Source organism: Alexandromys fortis, unplaced genomic scaffold (genome assembly GCF_014885135.2).
Source record: "Alexandromys fortis isolate MF-2015 unplaced genomic scaffold, M_Fortis_MF-2015_v1.1 scaffold_29, whole genome shotgun sequence".
Taxonomy (NCBI): domain Eukaryota; kingdom Metazoa; phylum Chordata; class Mammalia; order Rodentia; family Cricetidae; genus Alexandromys; species Alexandromys fortis.
The window spans coordinates 4,844,166-4,867,313 of NW_026067891.1; the positions used below are offsets into that span (position 1 = coordinate 4,844,166).

The window sequence follows — 23,148 nt, forward strand, 5'->3', positions numbered from 1 at the left end:
TTTGTGTAGCTTTTTTGGATCCTGTCCTAGAACCCACTCTGTAGACCAGGCTAGCCTCGAACTCACAGAGCTCCATCTTCCTTTGCCTTTTGAGTGCTGGGATGAAAAACATGCGATACCACTGCCTGGCTGAAGTTTTCAGTCTTAATCACAAATGAGAGTGATTAGGATTTAGGAATAGATGTGTATGTAGGAAAGGCAAGTGGTCAGTTTGTGACTGGGGGAGAGGATGTGGTTCTTGAAATAACAAGGTGTTATTAGGACAGGTAGAGTTTTTTTTTTTTAAAAACTTTTAGATTTATTTTTATGTGTATAAATGTTTTGCCTGCATGCATATGTGCCCATGTGCATGTCTTGGATCCCCTAGAAATGGGGTTACAGATCATTGTAAGCCACAGTGTGGATGCTGGGAATCAAACTGGTGTCCTTTGGAAGAGCAGCTGGCCTCGAAGCAGAGGTATTTTAGTTTGTTTTGTTGGTTTTTGATGAGATCTTGCCGTATAGCCTTGGCAGGCCTGGAACTGTGTTTGTAGACCCAACTGACCCTGGTTCATCTTCTGCTTCCTGAATGGTGAGATTAGTTAGAGGCTTTTTTTGTTGTTGCTGCTGCTTGTCTTTGAGCTGCAGTTTTGCCCAGGTTGACTTCCTCAAACTCCTGGTGGTCCTGTTAAGTGCTGGGATCATAAGTGTGCACCACAAGTGAATGAGGTGCTCTGACTTCAGAGAGAAGAGGGATGGTAAGTAGACTGGCTTTTCTTTTCTTTTCTTTTCTTTTCTTTTCTTTTCTTTTCTTTTCTTTTCTTTTCTTTTCTTTTCTTTTCTTTTTTTCCCCCTGAGGCAGGGTTTCTCTGTAGCTTTGGAACCTGTCGTGGAACTAGCTCTTGTAGACCAGGTTGGCCTCAAACTCACAGAGATCTGCCTGCCTCTGTCTCCTGAGTGCTGGGATTAAAGGTGTGTGCCCCACCACCTGGCTTAGACTGGCTGTTGTTGCTTTAAATTTCTCCAGAAATTTAAATTTTAGAATCTGTTGAGTAACCAAAAACATTTGCTTATCAGAATTTTGGGTTACCATGTGGGTGGCAAAGTGATGGCGCTGTGCCTCAAAGGGATGACTCACCCCCAGGCCTGAATCAACTGGGTTCTTTGGCTGTGGGGCCCCTTCAAGGCCACTGGTTAGAAGAGACAGCAGGGCCCTCCTTGGCATGTGGCCCTCTGGACAGTGTGTATCTTGCAGAGTAGCTTTAATCCCCACAAGATTTGTTCTTTCTAATAACAGCTGTAGTATTATAAGCATGTAGACTTTATACTTGAGGGCTTTTATTTTCTCAGGCATTTCATTTCACAGTTGATGTTTTAAAAGGCATGATTGCAACTATCATTGCCTTTTACTACACAAGTAAAATCAGTCATTAAACCATATTGATGGTTGCAATTTAGAACTACACTGAGGGAGGCACTACCATACTGACCTTGTAAGCATCATCCAGCTGGGGAGAGTCCCTGAGAGGAGTTTGGCTAGTGCACTATAGCCAAGTCAGGAAGACATTACAGAATTCCACCTAAGCATTAGGTTGCCAGGAGATGATGTTCTCATGCTCATATGAGTAGCCCTTCTGGTGGTTAGTGTCAAGAGCCCAGTGATGCATGACCAGTAGTTAGACTGGTATTAGAAGGCGCTTGGATTCTTATGGGTGGTGGTATGTCTTATGCTTGTCTCTTTAGTATTCTAGAGGTTGCCTAAAGTTACTCCAAAAAGGATTCTAGGGTATTGAGGTCCCTATTTGGTACCCCAACAGCTCTTTCTGGACTGCCTATCTAGTGGCCATACCTAGACTGCTGAGTTGAGAGCTGCCTCCAAGACTTTACACTGGCAGGTATTTTGTTGGAAGACAGACATCTTTTGAGCCTTTGCATTCTTCGAGTGTTTGATCAGATGTCACCATTCCTTGTAAGAGCTGCTGCTGCATATATGTGTATGAGTTTTCCTAAATGTATGTATGTTCACCACATGCATGTCCAGAACTGGTGTTGCAGATAGTAATTAATCAAATCCTAGGTTCTCTGACCTTTTAACTGTTGAACCATCTCTCCATCCCCTAGTAAGAGCTTTTTGACTGTATGAAAGTGTGCTGTCCCCATCCAGATAGTACTGTCCTTCTGTGTAGCTTCTTGGGGGCCTTGTTGTTGTTGTTGCTGTTCTATCAAAGTGCTGAAGGCACTGCAGAACAGATACCAGGTGCTTAGACAGACACATTTCACTGCCTGTACAGTCACCCAAAGTTCTTCTGTACCGTTGGGACATCCATCTTTGGCCTATAGGTCCATAATATCCAGCAGACTTTTCCATGAAGCAGGAAAGACAGTTCAGTCACTTTCTTCAGTATCCTGCAGAATGTCTTGCAGACTCTTATGAATCAGGAACCCTGAAGGATCATCTTACCTTTAGGCAAGTTCAGCAGTCATCTCTCTGCGGGTTCTTCATGTCCAGTTTATGCATCAGTCCGAGTAAGAGCAGTTTCTTGCCCCAATAGCTAACCAATTCCATAAGGAGCCTCTTTGGTGCCTATCTTCCTCAGGAAGTAGCTTGGTGTTGCCAGAAGCAGACGTATCTCATTGTCATGAAAAGCCCTAAGTTATTAAAACATTTTAAATGCCATTTTCTATAGTCTTTGAAAGATATGAAGAATGCCTATCTGAAATATATCTATGCACATCTAGAAAATCTAATTAACATGACTACAAACTTTACTATTATAGATGATTATCCACTAACCTATATTTCTTAATTATACTTACATTTTTGCATGAGCTACACAATCACAATACCTTAATCAAGATCAGAAATACATATACATATAACAAAATTGACCTTAAACTTGTATCAATAAATTAAGATTTATACCAATGCAAATTATTCATATCTATATAATATCCCCCTTTAAATATAAAAGAACGGTTATAAACAATATTTGGGAATATCAACACAGTTTTTTCTCTTCAAACTGCTTCGTGCTGTATTGGGGGCCCTGTTACTCAGGTCTTTCATGATATATCCTGTGTGCTAGGTTCATCTCAGTCAGCAGTTGAGCGAATTAATTGTTGGAGGGTGTTTATGGCAACCTTTCAGGAAGGCATGGTCTATCATACCATATTGGTCTAGAAGGAATCCACAGGGTCTCATCCTCTGTGAAAACAAAAGAAGATCCTCTTTTCCAAAGCATCATATCCTTAGACCCAAATTCTGAAGTCATAATACCTTTATAATATACATGCTGGTTTAGCTTAGCAGCCCACACAATGAAACGTCTCTCTGTACTTAGCTTCTTCACAGTCAAAAAATTTGAAGAAAACAATAATATACAGAATCCAGACTCTGTGAATTTTCCATTTTACGTGGCTTATTTTTTATTTCCTTTAATCTATGATTATTTGTACTGTCTTTTTAAAGACGTTACTCTTTTTAAAGTATTAACTTTATTTTATGACTCTGTATACTCTTTATTTTCTCTTCCCAAGCCTACGTACATTTATACAACATTGTGACCTATTTAGAGGTCGCTTATGTCTGAATCTGTCCTATTGTGAATCTGTAATTCTTTACTGTCCAGAAGAGCTTTTAAAATGATAAGCGGCTTGGTTGCAGCTGCTCTGGATGTTGGCTCCACCTCTCTCCAATTTCAAAATGGTGGACGTACCATTTCTGCTAGCTCTGGGGCTGCCAGGTAGGAGCCGCACTCAGCACTTTAACTCTGAGTATGAGCGTGCAGCACATAAACCCTTTTTATCTGAGTTATAGCCAAATCTGCCATGCAGAGCACTGTGCAGCCTGGAAACATCTCTCTATGGCGGCGTGAATCCACCATGCTCTTCTGCCTGCCCAAGCCTTGTAGACCTGATCTTGGTGCCTGCTCAGGCAGGGAGCACCAAGCCACAGGCATTGTCTTAGCCAGTTTCCTCCCAACCTGAGTGGGCACAGAAACACCCGGGGCCCACAAATATCATTGAAATGCTTTATACCTGGAGTTTGCACTGGCAGCACAGCCCAGGAAGCCGCGTTTTAAAACCGCACAGCTTTTTTCCTGCTGTGGCTGCTGAGTCAGGAAAATTTCCCTGTGGTACCCCACCAGCAAACAGCAAAAAGCTGTGTTAAACTCTATATTTGTGTCTAGAATTCTTTTTAAAGCCCTCTCAGGTTTTATGTGAAGTCAGTTTACCACGTTGGAGCGACAAACTGTTGTAGGGAGCAGGCCCTTTGGTTCTGTCCCGCCCGGCTAGCTTCCTCATACCTGAAATAACCACACAGAAACTGTATTTAAATTACTGCTTGGCCATTAGCTCTAGCCTCTTATTGGCTAACTCTCACATCTTGATTTCACCCATCTCTATTAATCTGTATATCACCATGAGGTTGTGGCTTACCGGGAAAGATTCATCATGTCTGACCTGGCATCTCCATGGCGGCTCTCTACACGTCACATTTTGAACCAGACCATTGCAGTCTAAATTGCTTCACCCTCTCTGGTCCCTTCTTTTACTCTGTCCAAACACTTGCCCAAATGTGGTTTAGTCACATTGTAGCCAGGTCTACCCTGGCTCCTCCTGCACTCTCCTACATACATTTTATGTAGTTACCCCACTACTGTAACTGGGTGGTTCTAGAACAAGGAGACATGTCTGTCTGCTAGCATGGCCTCATTCCAGATGGTTGTGAGCCACCATGTGGTTGCTGGGAATTGAACTCAGGACCTTTGGAAGAGCAGACAATGCTCTTAACCACTGAGCCATCTCTCCAGCCCCCAAAACTAAGTTTTTCTTTGAAGGTACATTTAGAACTAATGCAAACTAGATGTCTCTGCTGATGCCTCTCTGAAGCCATCAGCATCAGCATGCCCCATGGCAGGTACAAAATATTCTGGAGCCTGAACTAAGTCAACCTGGCTCACAACCATCTGGAATGAGGTCTGGTGCCCTCTTCTGGCCTGCAGACATACACACAGACAGAATATTGTATACATAATAAATAAATTAAAAAAAAACTTAGTTTTACTTTGAACATTTTCTGTCTCTTTTTTTTTTTTTTTTGGAGACGTGGTTTTACTGTGTATTTCTGCCAGACTTAGAAATTACTATGTAGACTAGGCTGACCTTGAACTCACACAGAGATCTGCCTGCCTCTGTCTTCCAAGTAGCTTTAAATTAAAAAAAAAACAATTAGGGCCTGGAGATATGATGGCTCAGTTGTTTAAGAGGCTCACTGGTTGCTCTTCCAGAGGACTCTGGTTGGTTCCCAGCACCCACATAACTGCTCACAACAGTTTGTGACTCCAGTTCCAGAGGATTTGACCCTTCTTCTGACCTCCAAAGGCTCTGCATGCATGTGATACACAGGCATTCATGCAGACAAAATGGCCATACACATAAAAATAACTTTTAAATTAAATTAAAATTTGCTATTTTATGTATATGGGTGTTTTTCCTGCATATGTCTGTGTATCGCATGTGTGCCTAGTGCCAGTGAAGGCCAGACGATCCCCTGGAACTGAAGTTGTAGACCGTTGTAAGCTATCATGTGGATGTTATAAATTGAAAAGGTCCTGGAAGAGCACCCAGTACTCTTAACTGCTGAGCCATATCTGCAGCCCCTCTTAGAACTTTTCAATGGCATTTTTAGTTTAGGCTTGAGTGATACTGTTAGGCATCTTAAAGGAAAGTACCAGCATTAAATGCCATATATGTTCACAGCTAGGAAAGACTTAGGTTGAAGAAGTCTCTCTCTCTCCCTGTCTCTGTCTCTGTCTCTGTCTCTGTCTCTCTCTCTCATGGGCTCTGGGAAATATATGAACAATAACTGTGCTCAACCAGACTTCTGTTAAGGTTTGACTGGTCTCGTCTGTATTCTGGAGTGGCTTGCTGTACCATAGAGAAACTGTGTTTTTCATAGCAACTAAATACAAGTTCTTAGGGGTTTCTTCTCAGTTTTATCCTAACAATTCACTCCACTAGTAATAGAATTTTAAATCAGAGTAGTATTGGTCACAGTCTTACAGAAGATGACTGGCACTTGGAAACAGCATTGTTGAACAGAGTTACAGCCGAAATCTGTGCCAGGAGTCCAAGAGAAGCTGGCACTTCCTCAGGCACAAGCCTGGGTGGGTGTCTTGCTGTATTCACTGCCAGAGAGTCACAGTTGAAAATGAGATAATGGGCAGCTGTTTGGCAGGATTGGGCTTGTGGCATCTTTGCCAAGTATTTCACTCTCTATTGCTAAGGAAGTAGTAGTACCATCTCATCCTGAATTAGTGTACTCATTCTTTTCCTCTGCCTCTGGGTCTCCTCTGAGAGGTGGCTACATACTGCCCAGTTCCAGAGGAGCCACAAACCACTGAAACCTGGGTATCATTGCCTCTGAGATCAGAGTGGATTTTTTTTTTTTTTTTTTTTTTGGTTTTTCGAGACAGGGTTTCTCTGTGGTTTTGGAGCCTGTCCTGGAACTAAGCTCTTGTAGACCAGGCTGGTCTCGAACTCACAGAGATCCGCCTGCCTCTGCTTTCCCGAGTGCTGGGATTAAAGGCCTGTGCCACCACCGCCTGGCTTCAGAGTGGATTCTTAACAGGGATTGTTGACTTTGGACCTGGTCTTTCTTTGTAGAGTTATCATCTTCATTCTAGGATGTTTGATGGGGTCACTCCCCTGGGTGCCAGTAACACTTCTTCCATGTGTGAGAACCCCAAATGTTTCTAGTACTTGACAGGTATTGCCCTACTTGAGAGCCTCTGAGAGAGAATATTTGCCAGTGTTTCGCAGGTTTTACTTGTGCTAGTAGCATCTGTGTCCTTCTTAAAGGACTGAGTTTCTTGAAGACTGAGTTTCAGATGTGGTCCTGCAACTGATAGCTGTTATAATGGGCCCTGTGAGAGGCGGCCTCAAGGTTGTGTTTGTGTCTGGCCAGCCAATTGCTTGTAGACTAGACTTGTGCACTCTTCTTGTGAATGTAGCTTTGGTGGCACATCTGAGTTGACCAGCTGTTTTTGGGGTAAGACTTGATGTCTTTTGTATTGGTCCATATCAAGAATACATCAGATGCTGTATTCTGCAGTGAAAAATGGCTGCTCTGAAATGGCTTTCTCACTCTGAGTTTCACTCTTGACCCCCCCCCCCCCAAAACACTACCAGTAATAACAACATATACTTTCTGTCCTTCAGATCTCAAGTCTCATGCATCTCCTAACCTCTCATTCTTGCTTTAGGTGATCTGGGTGTTTTCTCTGGTGCTTGCTGTCTTGCTGTTGGGTGGGTGTTACAAAGGAAGTTGGCAGGATTTGTGCCCAGCGATGCTCTGCCTTTTTCTAAATCTATTCTGCCTGGTGTTTTGGAGTCTACTGGAGTAGGTTAGGTTTGGTTAAGTGAGCCCTGTGGTTTCTTGTGACCCCCACTCTGGCCTGCAGTTGCCATAGGGACCAAGAGCCCATTGTCCACATTGCTGTAGGTAGGTGCTTGGACAAGGGGTCAGTAGAACTGAGTTCAGGTACAGACTTATGTTGGGACACCAATGCTCTTCTCTGAACTTATGTTCTGGAGACTTTTATTGTAACCATGGAAACCACTCAGATCGTAAAGAAAAGGTTCTAGATACATGTCTAAAAGCCATGCTCCCAGTGGGCTAGCTCTCCAAGGGCCAAAACTGTAAAATTAGCAGCCAGGAAGCATAAGCCAAAAGATAGCTTTTCTTAGCAAATGTTTCTGAGGGCAGTATAAGCATTTGTTTGTGTCCCTCAAAGGGTGTTTGATATCAAGCTCATCTGTCTCAAAATAACCAGTTTGATGAGGACTGTCAGGCTCAGGAGAATGCCTAAAACATGTGGTACTGTCTGTGAAGCCATTGTGGCAGGCTCTTTGGAATTCCTCGTTCTTGTGTGTCACTCAGAACCTTGTGGGACTTGGGTCCTGACTACTAGGAAGGAACAATGTTGCTTGCTCCTATTTGGGCTTCCATATGGGCTGGATAGTAACTCAGTGGTAGAGTGCATGTCTAGCATGTATTTGGTCCCTGGGTTTGGTCCCAAGAAGCTTCACTGGCTCCTTTCCTGGATTATCTGGGTTAAGTGTGTTGGTGCACAGTTAGGTCTTCCAGGTTCTGAGTCAGCTTGTCACAGTCTATTTAAGAATTTATATCTTGGTCAGGTGTGATGGCACACATCTTTAATCCCAGCACTTGGGAAGCAGAGGTGAGTAGAGCTTTCTGAGTATGAAACCAGAATTCCAGGCCAGCCAGGGCTACACAGACCTTGTCTCTCAAAAGAAAGAAAATTGTGTCTTGCCTGTGTGGTGATTCACAGCTATAATCTCAGTAACTCTCAGGAGGCAGTGGGATCAGGAGATCAAGGCCGTTTTAGGCCACATGAAATCCCATCTCAAAAACAACACCAAAAGTTTAAGTTTGTGTCTGAGATTTTCCTTCCCTAGTACACTGCCACCCCCCTTCTTTTTGGCTTTTTGAGATAGGGTTTTTCTCAGTGTAGCCCTGGCTATTCTGGGACTTGCTCTGTAGACCGGACTAGCCTTAAACTCAGATCTGCCTGACTCTGCCTCCCAAGTACTGGAACTAAAGGTGTGCACCACCATGCCTTGCTTGCACACTGACTTTTTGAGACAGGTCTCAGCTTTTGCTGAAATATCCAAAGCTATAGTAGATTAAAATTTTTTTCCTAGTTGTGTTTGGCCTTATGCATTCTAGGCAAGTGTTACCAAAGAGTCATACCCCTGGCCACTATATTTTACGAATCTGCTCTTAAAATAATGTTACTTCATTTTCTTAGGTTGAAGTTGTAAGCTGGAAATAGTAATTATATTCATGATTTTTTAAAATTTATTTTTATTTTTTGTGTGCATATGTAATGTATGTATATAAGTGTTCATGTGTGAGGGTGTGTTTGTGCCATCCATGGTGTGCATAAGGTGGTCAAAGGACAACCTCAAGTATTAGTATCCATTTTTCACCTTGTTTGAGGCAGTTTCACTGTTTGCTACTGTGCTGCATACTCCAGGCTAGCGGGTTCAAGGGCTTCTGGAGAATTCTCCTGTCTGCCTCCCATCTTGCCATAGAAATGCTGAGATTACAGATGCATCATAGACACAATGGTATGCATCTAGCTTTTACCTGGGTTCCCAGAATCTCAACTCAGGTCATCAGGCTTGAACAGTACTAGCTTTTACTCACTAAGCTAAAGACATCTCTTGTCTAAGAGGTTTTATGTATGGGAAATACTTGGCTAGTATTGTTGTATTCCTTTTTATTCAAGTTTTTAAACTCTACATTTGCAGACAATTTCATTGAAACTTTGAACACTGCTCCAAACACAGAAAAGTGAAATCTTAATTACCTGCTGAGTTTCTTAGACCCTTATTGCAGTCAGGTAGTCAGATTTCGTTGGTAATGTGTTTGGTTAGCACCTCCATGTTTTAAATACACGATCTTATACTTTACCTGGCACGATGATAGGTTCACCTGAAAGAAAAAGTCGTTTCCTCCTGCCATAGAGCAGGTACAAGGTTACTAATGGTGGTTGCTTAGCTAGAACCTTTGGGAGTGTGCTTCTGCTGCCTTGGCCTTCTGAGGAGGCTGCTCTTAGGAGCCCAGGCTCACACACTACACTATGGGGGTAGCCAAGACTCCCTTCCGTGTTACCATCTGCTGTTCTTTTCTCTACCTTGGTATTCATCATGTTTGGGTCACAAGATGTTCTTTCTAGATTTGTTATGCATTTTGCAATCTCAAGATGAGCATCTCCTTTAGCTCTTCTTGGTAGCTGAGCCTTGCTCGCTCTTTGCTGTTGTGTTTCCAGAAGATAACTTCTTCTTTTATTTTTTTTCTTTCTCGAAACAGGGTTTCTCTGTAGCTTTGGAGCCTGTCCTGGAACTAGCTCTGTAGACCAGGCTGGCCCTGAACTCCAAAGAGATCCTCCTGCCTTTGCCTCTAGAGTGCTGGGATTAAAGGTGTGCACCACTACTGCCCAGAGAGCATTGGCTTCTTTATGGTTCCGTATTTCCCTTTTCCTTCCTTGTTTATCTAGAAAGTAGTCAACCTTGTCTGTCCTAATTAACTAATACACTGACATACTGCCTTGTTTACATAAATTAACAACCATTCAGTCTACTTAGCCCATAGAGTTATATTGTTAGACTTTAAAAAATAAAATGGAAAAAAAGAAAGAAACAAACTATGTTTGTATCATTGTGAACTCATGACCTTTTCTGAGGTTCATCTTATTTTATCTGATCAGACAGCTTTCAGTTTTGAATGGAGCATGTTTGGTCAACCCCCCACGTGCTGCTATCTTACGGAACAGGCAGGTGGTTTCAGAACCTGACTCCATCGAATTGCACTTTAAAATTTTCTTTTATGTAGTGCTGGGAATTGAACCTAGGGCCTCACACATGCTAGGTAAGCACTGGGTTATATAAGTTTCCTAGAGTTCTTGAGTGAGGACTGTTAAGGACCAGTGCCTATGAAACTTGGGTATGCTGAATTCATTTTATGATGGTTGGGTGGAATGTGTGGTGCATGTACTTGAACAGTATGCAATCTACTCCTCCTCCTCTTCTTTGTTTTGTTTTTCAAGACAGGGTCTCTCTGTGTAGCCTTAGCTGTTGTGGAACTTACTCTGTGGACCAGGCTGGCCTTAAACTCAGAGATCTGCCTCCCTCTGTCTCTGGAGTGCTGGGATTAAAAGCATGAACTACCATTGCCTGGCTCTATCCTTTTCTTTTAGCTTTTCTTTTTTAATTTTTATTTATATTTTTTAAATAACAGTGTCTTACTGGTCTGGGACTTGACAATTAAGCTGGCTAGACAACACACTAGCAATTGCTTTCCCGCTTTCCCAGCACTGAGGTTAAAGGTGGACTACCAGGTTTGGCTTTGTTGTTGTTGTTGTTGTTGTTTTTATTGATTTGCTATTGAATCCAGGACCTTATGCATGCTAGGCACCTGCCTACTACTGAGCTATATCCACAGTCCACATTTGCTTGTTTGTTTTAATTCTGCAGATTAAATTTAGATCCCGTGCTTTCAAATCAAATAGTTGACCGACTGAGCTCTATCTTCCCAATCTGTTATAGTCAGGATAGTCACATCTATGAGGATATACTAAGGACAGAGCTGAAGAGAATGTGTTTATGGATGTAGGTAAAGTTTTTGCAATTTTTACTGCAAGTTTAGCCCTGAGTACTTAATTTCTTTCTCAGTGTACCTATTTCCCACCCCTACCCCACCTCTTTTTTTGGGTGCAGAATCTTGGTATGTAACCCAGGCTGGCCCAGAAGCCATGATTTTTCTGCATGCTAGGATTACAGGTTTGCACCACCACGCCTTGCTTATGCTTCAATTTTTAACTGTGCTTCCTTTCATCTTTCCGTCTCATTGACAATTGTTCTATCATCATTTTATTAACAGTTGCCAAGCTTTCCAGGAGCTCTTTAACAGTAACACTAGCCATAATCATGAGTATTCTTGCTTTATCATGAATTTTGCCAGCATTGGGTGTCTCTGTATAAGGTGAACATATTCTAGAATTGCAGATGCACACTATTATTTCAGAGGATGTGAGCAAGGGAGAAAGAGGGAAAGTGGCTGCAGTGGATACCCAGAGTCAGACAGATGTGCTGCCCTGCCTTCAGCAGTATCATAGTAAAGTGCTTGTGTTTGAGTTTATCTACTTAGGACAAGAGTGCCCCTTGACTCTCACCTCTTTCCTCTGTGTTTGCAGTATGATGCTGTTCCTATTCAGTCCAGTGTGGTGCTATGTTCCTGCCCATCCCCATCAATGGTGAGGTCCCAGACTGAGTCCAGTTCGGCCCCTGGCATGCCTAGTGGTGTTACCAGGCAGGGACCCACCATGGATGGCACCACAGCCGAAGCCCGACCAAATACCAACCCCTTGCAGCAGCACCCTGCCCAGCTGCCACCACAGCCTCGCAAGAAGCGGCCTGAAGACTTCAAGTTTGGGAAAATCCTTGGCGAGGGCTCTTTTTCGACAGTGAGTATGTGCCTCTGCTGCTGCCGCTTATTGAGTGGAGGATTATTCTGAGATCACTGAGTGCTGAGAATACCTGAGCAGGCACCTGGCATGGAGATCCCCAGGAGATGGTTTCATGCCCTTGTGGGTTGCGTTCTGTGAATGTCACTAGAGTCTTGGAGGGAGTGGACTCCCTGAGTGGACTACCTGAAGAAAGCTTGCTTAAACTGGTTTCTTCCCTCCCTCCCTCCCTCCCTCCCTCCCTCCCTCCCTCCCTCCTTCCTTTTTTTTTCTGTTTTGGTCCATACCTTTACTCTATATACTCAGGAGACTGAGGCAAAGGAGTTTAAACCTGGACGTTTCAAGGCCTCTTGGTAATATATTGAATGAATGCCTGACTCAAAAACAAACAAAAGCAGCTGTTGATTCATGTTACTTTAAAACTACAGTTAATGCAGTATGGGCATGTATGTTCTGTGTCTTCAGGTCTTACTGAAGGGGCCTTAGGAAGCCTTTAGTTTCTTAGGTTGAAATTTAGTATCTTTTTGGAGACTTTTGGTAACATTCAGTGACCTTTTTTATGTCTGGGTTTTTTGTTTGTTTGTTTGTTTGTTTTTGTTTGCTTTAGAACCTAAACTATGACACTAAGTATTTGCTGGAGAGTTATCCTACAGATTTTTTTTTTTTCTAACTCCAGGCCAAGTGGGTATTTCTGCAGAGTGGCCAAGGGGTCACTCTCAATTCCAAACAACTGTCAATGAAACAGATTTCTGTGTTCCATTTCCAGTCTGAAATAGGCACTCCAGGGTAGTTCCAGAGGGACTAACTTTTAGAAAGTTCCTAAACAACCAGTTGTCTTATACCTGACCTTGTGAAGAATCTATCTGTGCAATTTGTTTCCTCTTCTTCTCTTTATTTATTTTTTTGGAGACAGAGTCTCACTTTCTTGCCCTAACTAGCCCAGAACTTCACGTGTAGCTCAAGCTGGCCTTGAACTTAGAGATTTGCCTCCTCTACCTCCTGAATGCACACATTAAAGATGAGTGTCGCCAAGACTAGCTGAATTTTTTTCTTAGCTTTATATCTGTGAAAGATTCTAAAATACAAAGAATATAAAATATAGCTTACTTATACTCATCTCATTTTAAATTAACTGAAATTTACTTTCACTGTAAGTAACAGCTCTGGTGGTAAGTTTGTTTATAGGATTGTGGCCTTATGAAAAAAGCCTTCAATCATGAAGATTGTTCTCTGTGCCTTTGGAACGCACCACACCTTACAGGAAGAGGAAACTGCTTTGAGATCCCTGGGTGTTGCACTCAGCTACAGATGATATTCTAGTGAAGTTCTTCCTTTTTTCAGTTTACTCCTTTATATTTTTTTTTCCCGCACCATCCTTCCTGGGTGGCACAGTTATCCTTCTTATTCAGTGCCATTTTGAACTTATGCCATGAGGTACCTGGGAAAGCACTGCCAGCAGGAGACTCCTTCCTGGCTCTTGAAATCTATAGTCCTGGATCTCGAATGAGGTGTTACACTGATTCATCTCTCTATTCCTGAAATAGCGAGCACTTAAATTAGATTTCCAGGAGAGGAATAAAGGGCATACGGTTAGCCAGATTGAGCAGGATATTCACTTGGCAGAGCTTGAAGCTGGTGCTAGAGAGCAGACCTGCTCCAAAGTACACTATCACATCCAAGATAGTAATGACATCACTCCTGGTGACAGGGAGCAACATGTCCCTTGCAGTTCTTTAGAAGACTCTCTCTGTTCTGCGGGAAACCTGCTTATGAAATGCTAAGTTTAGAAACCAGCTCACAAACTGGGCATGATGGCACATGCCTTTAATCCCAGCACTCAGCAGGATAAAACAGGTGGATCTCTAGGAGGTCAAGGCCAATCTGGACTACATAGTAAGCTCCAGACTAGTCGAGGCTACATAATGAATCCTGTCCCCTCAAAACAAATAATCCCCTCCTGAGAGTGGATTCCAGTAAACCAAAGTACTTTCCAACAACTCCTTCTTCCCTTTTCATACATAGGAAGTTAATCAAGCATGTTCATGAAGGAATGTGAATATATATATTCTCCATTCCTAAGGGGAATACACTACTCCAGCCTGCTCCCCCGATCCTAGTGGCTGTGAGTCATGTATACAGAATATTTTTTCAGAAAGTTCTTTAAGGTCTTTCTACTTAAATACTTTGAATCCTGCCTTGTTCCTGATGGCTGTGGGCATCCCACGGTACTGTTTTGGGACTGTGTCTGCAGAGTTCTGTCACAGGTGACCCTTTGCTATGGTTATTTTCCACCAGGCTCAGTGATTTCTTGAGGCATGTTTCATTTGCTCTTTGATTCTTGGTCTGTCATTGCAGGTGTCTAATAACCACAACAGTTTGTGTTTATCAGCCATGTTGGGGCAAAAGCATCTTTGGCAAAGCTGCCCCTCCACAGGCTCTGGCTAAACCTTGGGGGCCTTTCAGCTCCTTTTGGTCTGGTGCTTCGGGTGTGCCCATTGTTTGCTGGTCTTCTGTCCCTGAAGCAGAGTCTGACAGGCAGAGGTGTGCTCTGTTTGGAAAGCATTCTGTAAAGAGGGTTTGTTCTGTCCTATTTTAGTTCTTGGTACACAGTAGAACCATAGCTATGTTCATGCTATTAAATGAAATATATGACAGCAATTATTTGGAGAAACCTAAGTCAAAGGCAGCTTTTTACCAGGACCTATATTGGAAAGTCATATTCTCTCTAACTCTGTCTGCCTGTCGTTTGTTTGTTTGTTTATTTTCCTCAAGACAGGATTTCTTTGTGTAACAGCTCTGGCTGTCCTGGAATTGTTTTATGTTTTTAAGATAGGGTTTCTCTGTGTAACCCTGGCTATCCTGGAACTCGCTCTGTAGGCCATGCTGGCCTCAAACTAATCTGCTAGGATTAAAGTCATGTGCCACCACTGCCAAGATGAAAAGATATTTTGTTTGTTTGGTTTTATTTTTTTATTTTTTGCTTTTTTGTTTTTCAAGTCAAGTTTTCTGTAACATCCCTGGGTGTCCTGGAGCTTACTTTTTAGACCAGACTGGCCTTGGACTCACAGAGATCTGCCTTACAAGTACTAGGATTAAAGGTGTGTGCCGCCACCACCACCTGGCAAGACATATTCTTGAAGTTATTTTTCTTTTTTTTTTTTTTTAAAAGATTTATTTATTATGTACACAGTGTTCAGCCTCCATGCCTGCAGGCCAGAAGAGGGCACCAGATCTCATTACAGATGGTTGTGAGCCACCATGTGGTTGCTGGGAATTGAACTCAGGACCTCCAGAAGAGCAGTCAGTGCTCTTAACCTCTAAGCCATCTCTCCAGCCCTGAAGTTATTTTTCTAAAGAAAATTTCAGTGCCCACTTGTAGTATTTGGAATTGTCAATCAATAAAATTCTTTTTGTTTGTGAAGGGGGTGTTGAAACAGGGTCTTACTGTGTAACAGGGTGGCCTGGAGCTTGGAATCCTCCTACCTCTGGCTTCTGACTGAGTGTTAAGATTATAGGTGTGCACTGTTGGTTCTTAAATTTATACTTTGACTATATCATGAGAACTTCTGGCAGCTAACTGATTATGAACATTTCAAAATGATGGCACAATTACTGTTTACCACTTAATGTTTGCTGTCATGTTACTATTTTCTTTTAGGATATTAACACAGACAGTGGCTTTCTGATGTGTTTGTTAGTGCAGGATCCAATGTAACCTCAAGTTGTATGTATGGACTAGACAGCCTGTGTAGGGTGACATTGACTTACCTGACTCATTCATTATTACACTGTGTTTTCCCCCCCAAACCAGGTTGTTCTGGCCCGAGAACTGGCCACTTCCAGAGAATATGCTAGTAAGTACTAACTCCAGTGAGCTGTGTGTCTGGGATTCAGGGGCAGTGCGACTTTTGTACATATGGCAGCCTGGGTAGTGGTAGGGCCTGTGCTGATTTCAGTCCTATGATGAAGGTTAGTCTTCTAGACCATGAAAGCTTGAGTGGGTGGTTTTGGGAAAACTACAGTTTATGTCAGTTACCTTTATAAATTTACTATTTTTCATATTTTCTAATGTTAGTAAACTTACTTCTTTCTTAAGTTAAAATTCTGGAGAAACGTCATATTATAAAAGAGAACAAAGTCCCGTACGTAACTAGAGAGAGAGATGTGATGTCACGCCTGGATCACCCATTCTTTGTGAAACTTTACTTTACATTTCAGGACGACGAAAAGTTGTGTATCCTTTGCATGGTCAGTGATGTCTGAAAACCACCTTGTGTTTTAGATTAGTGACTATGTTGTTTGTTCCTTGAAAGGAAAGGGCACAGCATGGATCCCTGTAGAGACTAATATCCTTGGAGACAACAGATTGTACCAGCACACGGCTGAGGCTCTTACTAGTGTGCCATCTCTGAAGGGGAAACCTTCCCACAGTGTTGGTGTTTATCGATAAATATTGTACCTAATGGATTGCTGTTTTAGCCGTAGTTGCTGAATATTGATGCAGAAATGTCCCCTCATTCCTTTAGCCAGTGTTCTGGAGTGTATGTTAGGTATTATTGACTTCTGCTTTTGAAAAGTGAGGGCCTGAGAGGAAAAATAATTTTGGGTCTTCTCAGGCTTCTAGAGTTGGCACCAACTTCTCCATACCCTCTTCCATTTTGAGTTTGGTCAGAGGGACAACTTGACTGGGCCTTTGAGAAATTCAAGAACCCAGAGTGCTGTGTAGCTCTGTCTCCTGGGCTTGCTCAGCCCCTCCCATTCCTAGGGCTGTTTGAACTGCCTCTCCAGCAGTTCTCCTTGTGTCTATGTTCAGCATTGTTTGTCCACATTCCTCTTCTTCTTTTCTTTTTAAATTTTATTTATTTATTTATTTACTTACTTACTTATTTATTTATTATGTATGCAATGTTCTGTCTGTGTGTTTGCCTGCAGGCCAGAAGAGGGCATCAGATCTCATTTCAGATGGTTGTAAGCCACCATGTGGTTGCTGGGAATTGAACTCAGGACCTCTGGAAAGAGCAGGCAATGCTCTTAACCACTGAGCCATCTCTCCAGCCCCTCCTTCTCTTCTTCTTCCTACTTTTTATTTCCGTACTCATTGTTTTTTTTTTTTTTTAATTTTATTTATTTATATATCTATTTATTTTGAGACAAGATTTCTCTGTATGGTACACGGTTAGCTTTGTAGTAAGAATATAGTGGGTGGTGGCCATTGTGTGAAGCGGGATCACATCTCAAGCCAGGAGGCAGGTGTGGTTGGACTTGCTTCTTTTTTGGGAGAATTTCCAATTACCAGTGAGTTTCAGGAGCCCAGTGCCCCAAAGAGATGCTGTAAACCCCGCTTCTTCCCCCACCTCACAGTCCTACCACCTGGAGACCAAGCATCTAGTCACATGCACCCTTGAGGAGACACTGTGGATAGCCAAGATAGACTCACCCATGCTTGACTTCATCTATCAGGGTTACAATGGTAGGATCAGAGCTTAGAAGCCAGACCAGAATGTCCTTGCTTGGTCTTGGTGATTTCTAAACGATACTGGCCATCAGTCCAGGTGGAAAGAACTCTAGGTCTTTGTCTAATGGCACATACTGTTCTTGGTCTAAGACTTAGAAGGTCGTAATGACTCCCCTACCTCCCATGAGAATGAGATCCAGTGGCTTCTCCCTTATTGGTAATCCTCACTATACATTGTATTGAGAAAGAAAAATGAAACTTTTTGCATGAAGAAATGCCCAGATACAACACTGTCCTTCATTTAGTCATAATTTCAAGTGAAGGAGAGGAACTAGTCCTTGTCTATTCACTTTTCGTTACCCTCGAGAGACTCAGGATGAACCCACACCCCTTCAGGACAAGTGAGTTGAAGCAGAACTTGGGGACACTTCTGCTATAGACTGGAAACAGACAGATCACTCAGGAACTACTCAGGGTTCTTCATTAGATTTTACTATAGCAGCCTGGGAAAGTGAGTCCAGAGGCTTGGTCAAGAGTAAGGTTTCCATATCTTGGTGTAGTCCTGGCTTGATCAGAGCCAGTGGGGGAACCTTCCTCTTCACACACAGATGAGGACCAAAGAGTTCTTAGACATAGTTCTTTTTACCCCCATCATCTTTAAACTTCTACCAGACCAGGCTGCCTGCTTGTCTTCATTATGTCTCATGTGCAGCATGGAGTCAGGACCACAAGACTGGGTTCTAGTCCTGTCCATTATTTGCTTTGTGAACTTGAGTCAGTTGCTTAATCTCTCGGCCAGGTTCCTCCTCTGCAAATTGCACACATTGGGCTATTGAGCTTCCTGATTAGGCATTTGGTTGTACCTGCCCTCCCAGGGGCTCACCCATTCTGTGACAGTTTTTGCTGCCCTGGAGCACTGACTATGGCCAAGAGGGTGGAGGATGCCCACTAAATTGTTGAAGTCTAAAAGAACATTCTGGAATGGGGAAGGATGTGATTGCGGAGAACCAGCAGCCTGAGAAATAATCCCAGGCACCTGTTATGTTTAAGACAACTTGCATCTGTTTCCCTCCTGAGCAAAGACCTATAGGTGTCCCTCTCACAGGAACCAGGAACCAGTGAAGGATCAGCTAAAGAGTAAAACCATGAAGCCAGAAAGAGAAGTTACTTCCTGTTCCCCTTACCATATGGCTGTGGACTTATACCTGGACTCCTAACTGGCGAGGCCCTTCTGCCAGCTTATGTCAGGCTAGACTTGGTGGCTCCATGGCATGTTTTAGGGTTTTATTTACTGATGTGATAAAACAAACAACTTGGGAAGTAATGGTAGTGGCATTTCCCTGTGTTTTAATAAATAAAACTTGCCTGAGGATCAGAAAAGTAAAAGCCACATTGGCCAGGTAGCAATGACACACACCTTTAATCCCAGCAGCCACACCAACTGCCATAGAAACCAGGTGGTAGTGGTGCACGCCTTTAATCCCAAAATAGAGAGGATTATAAAACAGGAGGAGACAACTCAGGTACAGTCTCATTCTGAGATTCTTGGAAGCAGGATCACCTGAGGTTGAGATAAGAGCCAGTGGCTGGCTGTTTTGCTTTTTGGGTCTTAAGGTTGAAGCCCAGTTTCTCTCTCTCTCTGAGCTTTTATTAATCGTGCTTCATTTGGGAAGAAAAGGGTTTATTTCAGCTTAGAGTTCCACATCATCATCTATCACTAAGGGATGTCAGAGCAGTAAATTAGGGCAGGGATCTCAAGACAGGAGCTGTTGCAGAGGCCGCAGAGGAGTGCTGCTTATTAGCTTGCTCCCATGACTTTTTCAGTCTGCTTTATTGTACAACTCAGAATTACCTTCCCAGGAATGGTACCACCCACAGTGGGCTGGGCCTATCCACACCAGTCGCTAATTAAGAAAATGTACTACAGTCTTACCTACCAGCAAATCTTTGGAAGGCAGTTTTTTAATTGAAAATTTCTTTCCAGATGACTCTGACAGAGACCTGCCCAGCTGCATCCTATCTACTCCCTCAAAAAGGAGATTTGATGCCATGTTTTAGCTAGTTTTATGTCAACTTGACACAAAGCATAGGTAGTCAGAGATGGGCCTGGCTGGGAGCATCTCTACCAGCTTTGGTTGTAGCCCTGTCTCTTCTTGGTTTGTTTTCTTCTCCAGAGCCTCAGGCTCCCTCCTTGGTGGTTGACAGGAATGCCTTGACAGACAAAAGCCAGAACGGAGAAAGAAGTTCACCTTGGCTTCTTTTATGAACTTCAAACTTGGATTCAGACTGCTGCTTAGTTTAGTCAGCCTTTGGGCCCTTGTGTCCCAGGCTGCCAGGGAGGTGTGGTATCTGGAGATTTCCAGTAAGAAGCACAAATGTTTGGTGCTTTGGAGGAAAACAGTCATTTGGAACTGTTTCTTGTCAGCGTTCTGTCCCCTTTGAAGAAAAATCATAAGTAGAACATGGGGGCGGGAGGTGTGTGGGAAGGAGAGGCTGACTATTTCTCATCTCTCCAGCAGGTATTTCTCAAATAGATCAAATGAATCGGAAAATTAAAATTGATATAAAGCATGTCACTTTTATGCACAGGATTGTTAGCATAGCCAGTGGAAGCAGCAAGGTCAGGCAGGGCCGTGGTGTAGCCACTCGGTTCTGTTAGGATGCTGTTTTCAGAACTGTGTTCTCCTGCACTTTAAAGCTGTCCACAAGTTAATGCTTTGGCCACGGTCAGTTGGTCCAACAGCCGTCTAGAGGCTTCCTTTCGTGGGCCACAGAGGCCTTTGAGGACCATGTGTCTAGAAGGGCACCTGGACTGAGAGGTGCTGTCCATGTTTTTTCAGGGACTGTCATTGTCCTCTTAGAAATTCTGTGCTGACACCTGGTCTTGGAGCATAGGTACCTTCAATTTGCACATGATGAAAAGAAAGTTCTTATGGGGTTTTTAAGGTTAATTTTTAGAAAACAACAACAACATATTTTTCCATTCTTCCTTAACTGCCAATGTTCAGATTTTGGCCTTAGTTATGCCAAAAATGGAGAATTACTTAAATATATCCGCAAAATCGGTTCATTTGATGAAACCTGTACCCGCTTTTACACGGCTGAGATTGTGTCTGCTTTAGAGTACTTGCACGGAAAGGGCATCATTCACAGGTAACGGACACTGCTCCAGATGGTGTGTACAGTATAGTCCCTGTAATGAGTGATAAGGGACAGTGACTCTGAGGCGCACAGATAACCCACACCAGCTCTCTGGGGTCAGCTTGGCTGGCTTTATAAAAGTTATGATGTAGGTATTTCCAGGTGATGGCTCACTTGAGAAAGCTGAAAACAGGCTGGAAATGAAAGGAATCTGCACTTCAAAGTCTCATGTCTAAGTCATCAGTTCAACTTGGGTGAGGTGTCTTCCTGTGACACTAGCAGATTAGATATCTGGCGCTTTTTATTTTGTCAGCTGTATAGCTTTTGTATCTATTTAATTCTGGTCACATTTTTCATTTCTTCATTTTGATAAAGGCAAATTAGAACTGTGATTTATGAACTAAAATAAAAGTTAAATAAAATGTTACTAAAAATGGCAGATGAAGCAGAGAGGGTGGCCGTGGAAGCGGAGGTGTTAAGATGTTTATAACAACTCACCTGCTTGAAGATAAAAGTAATACAGTTATAAAATGATTTGGGAATGCCTATATTCTATGCTGTTGATTCTTGTTTGATATGAACTTTGGGATTGTATTCTTGGTTTTTAGTCTGTAATGGAAAAGAGTCATCCCTTTATTGTGTTTCCATCAAAATGTACAGTGTATGATAATGCTGCTACTTTAAACATTTCATCTTAAAGGTAAAATTCTACTTTTACAGAGACCTTAAACCAGAAAACATTTTGTTAAATGAAGACATGCACATCCAGATCACAGATTTTGGAACAGCAAAAGTGTTATCCCCAGAGAGCAAACAAGGTATGTTTGCTTGATTTTTCAGTAGAGCCTTGTTTTAGGCTTGATGCCAAGAGCAACTTTGAGCAACATGTTACACTGTTTGATTCCTTTTGACGCCTCATAGTGTGTGAAATCTAGTAGTAGATAAGGACCAAAGATAGCTTGGCTAGTTCTTGCTCCGTAGAACATATGTCAAGTCACTTGTGAACTAAGGGTAGAGTTGGTGGCAGCTATATGTACTACAGGTGATACTTTGAGAGCACATCCTTGGACTCCATTGTCTTCCTCTCACCCATCCTTCAGTCTTCCCATCTGATGTATATAGCTGCTTATGACGGCCCATGCATCCTCAGGAAGATTCTAGGAAAATTATATGAGCAAGGGTTAATTTTGCCTATTTATTTCAAGTTCTGTTCAGTGTTAGCACATAGCCTTGGATCATACTGTGACACCTTTACTGTTGGGGGTCGGGGTGGGAGCTGCTGAGACTCCATTTGGGCCAGAAAAGTGGGATGGCTTCTGCCACTAACATCCTCATTGGATAGAAATTGCCCACTCTAGAGATATAAAAAATAACAATTAGACTCCTAAGGACTCTGCCACACCATTGAGTTGAGACAATAACCCAGAAATCCAAAGTGAGATGTGGTGATATCATCTAACCAAGGCAGAACATGTTCAGAAGACAAGATGGGGCAATGGGAAGAGGAGGAACATATGTGAGGTGATGTGCACTCAGGAAATAGCACATCCGTCATATGTTCTGTGAGGGCAATGATGCTGTCTGGGGGAAGGAAAGCTGCCTGGTAGGTTAATAATGACCTTCCAAAGGGTCCTTGTTTTCGAGATGCATGTGACTCTTTTTGAGCTGTGTGACCTTTTTGCCTGTGCTTTGGGTCTCAATGAGAGACAGACCATTAAGGAAGGCACTGTGGGATATGGTTGGCCACAGGCTTGGAGCACAGTTGTTTTAGTGGAATGAAGAGTCTGATAGGCACTTTGCAGTGTGTAGTTTTATGGCTATGGCTACCTTTTGGAAAAGACCATGCAAGAGCACAGTGTAGTAGGCTTATGGCCCATTTCTACAAACAGCAAGCCAATACATGGGAACCAGGGAGGATTACAGCTGGGACTGAAATAGAGTCTAGGCAATGAAACAAGTTTTGTTCACATGGTGCTGTAGGAGATGGCCAGCTGGAACCTTGCATTTCCTTCTGTGTGCTGTTCCCACACGTGTTCATTGTCAGACTTTATATGTTCTTTGCCTCTGTACAGTCCTTCTGTACTGGTGACATACCTATACTACTTTCTGGGGATAGCAAGCCTTGCCTTTGAGGAAAGAGGCTTCCTTAGGTGGTGTAGTATTGTGCCCTTGCTGCCCCTTCTGTCATTGCTAAACCTGATACCTGACTGATTCATTCCAAGTCAGTAGTAGTTATCCTTCTGTCCAACAATGCTGATTTTATAGACTTGGTATAACCTTATATTATAGCCTTGAACATTGTCCATTTTAAAGTTACACCAGATAGCCACTGTAATGGTTTGTTCTGTCCCTTTAAGAGACAAGCCCCGCCCACTCCCCCCTCTGCTGAGGCAGACCGATCTTCTTGCTTGCAGCCTGAGTCTCTTTCTTTTCCATCTCCCTCTTGAAGAGGCAGCTTCTGCTTCTCCTCACTTTTCCCCTTCCCCCCTTCTCTCTCTCTCTCTCTCTCTCTCTCCC

The 23,148-nt window shown here is 42.8% G+C and overlaps 1 protein-coding gene across 3 annotated transcripts in view; it reads left to right on the top strand.

The window, feature by feature from the left end:
- Pdpk1 (3-phosphoinositide dependent protein kinase 1) overlaps positions 1–23,148 on the top strand; it is a 67,817-nt gene that overhangs the window by 18,419 nt on the left and 26,250 nt on the right. For all 3 annotated transcript variants that reach the window (XM_050163245.1, XM_050163326.1, XM_050163397.1), the window contains 5 exons: positions 11,766–12,035; positions 15,847–15,889; positions 16,132–16,269; positions 20,499–20,643; positions 21,352–21,449. In XM_050163245.1, coding sequence (XP_050019202.1) covers positions 11,766–12,035; positions 15,847–15,889; positions 16,132–16,269; positions 20,499–20,643; positions 21,352–21,449 — 694 coding nt within the window. The remainder of the gene's footprint in view (positions 1–11,765; positions 12,036–15,846; positions 15,890–16,131; positions 16,270–20,498; positions 20,644–21,351; positions 21,450–23,148) is intronic.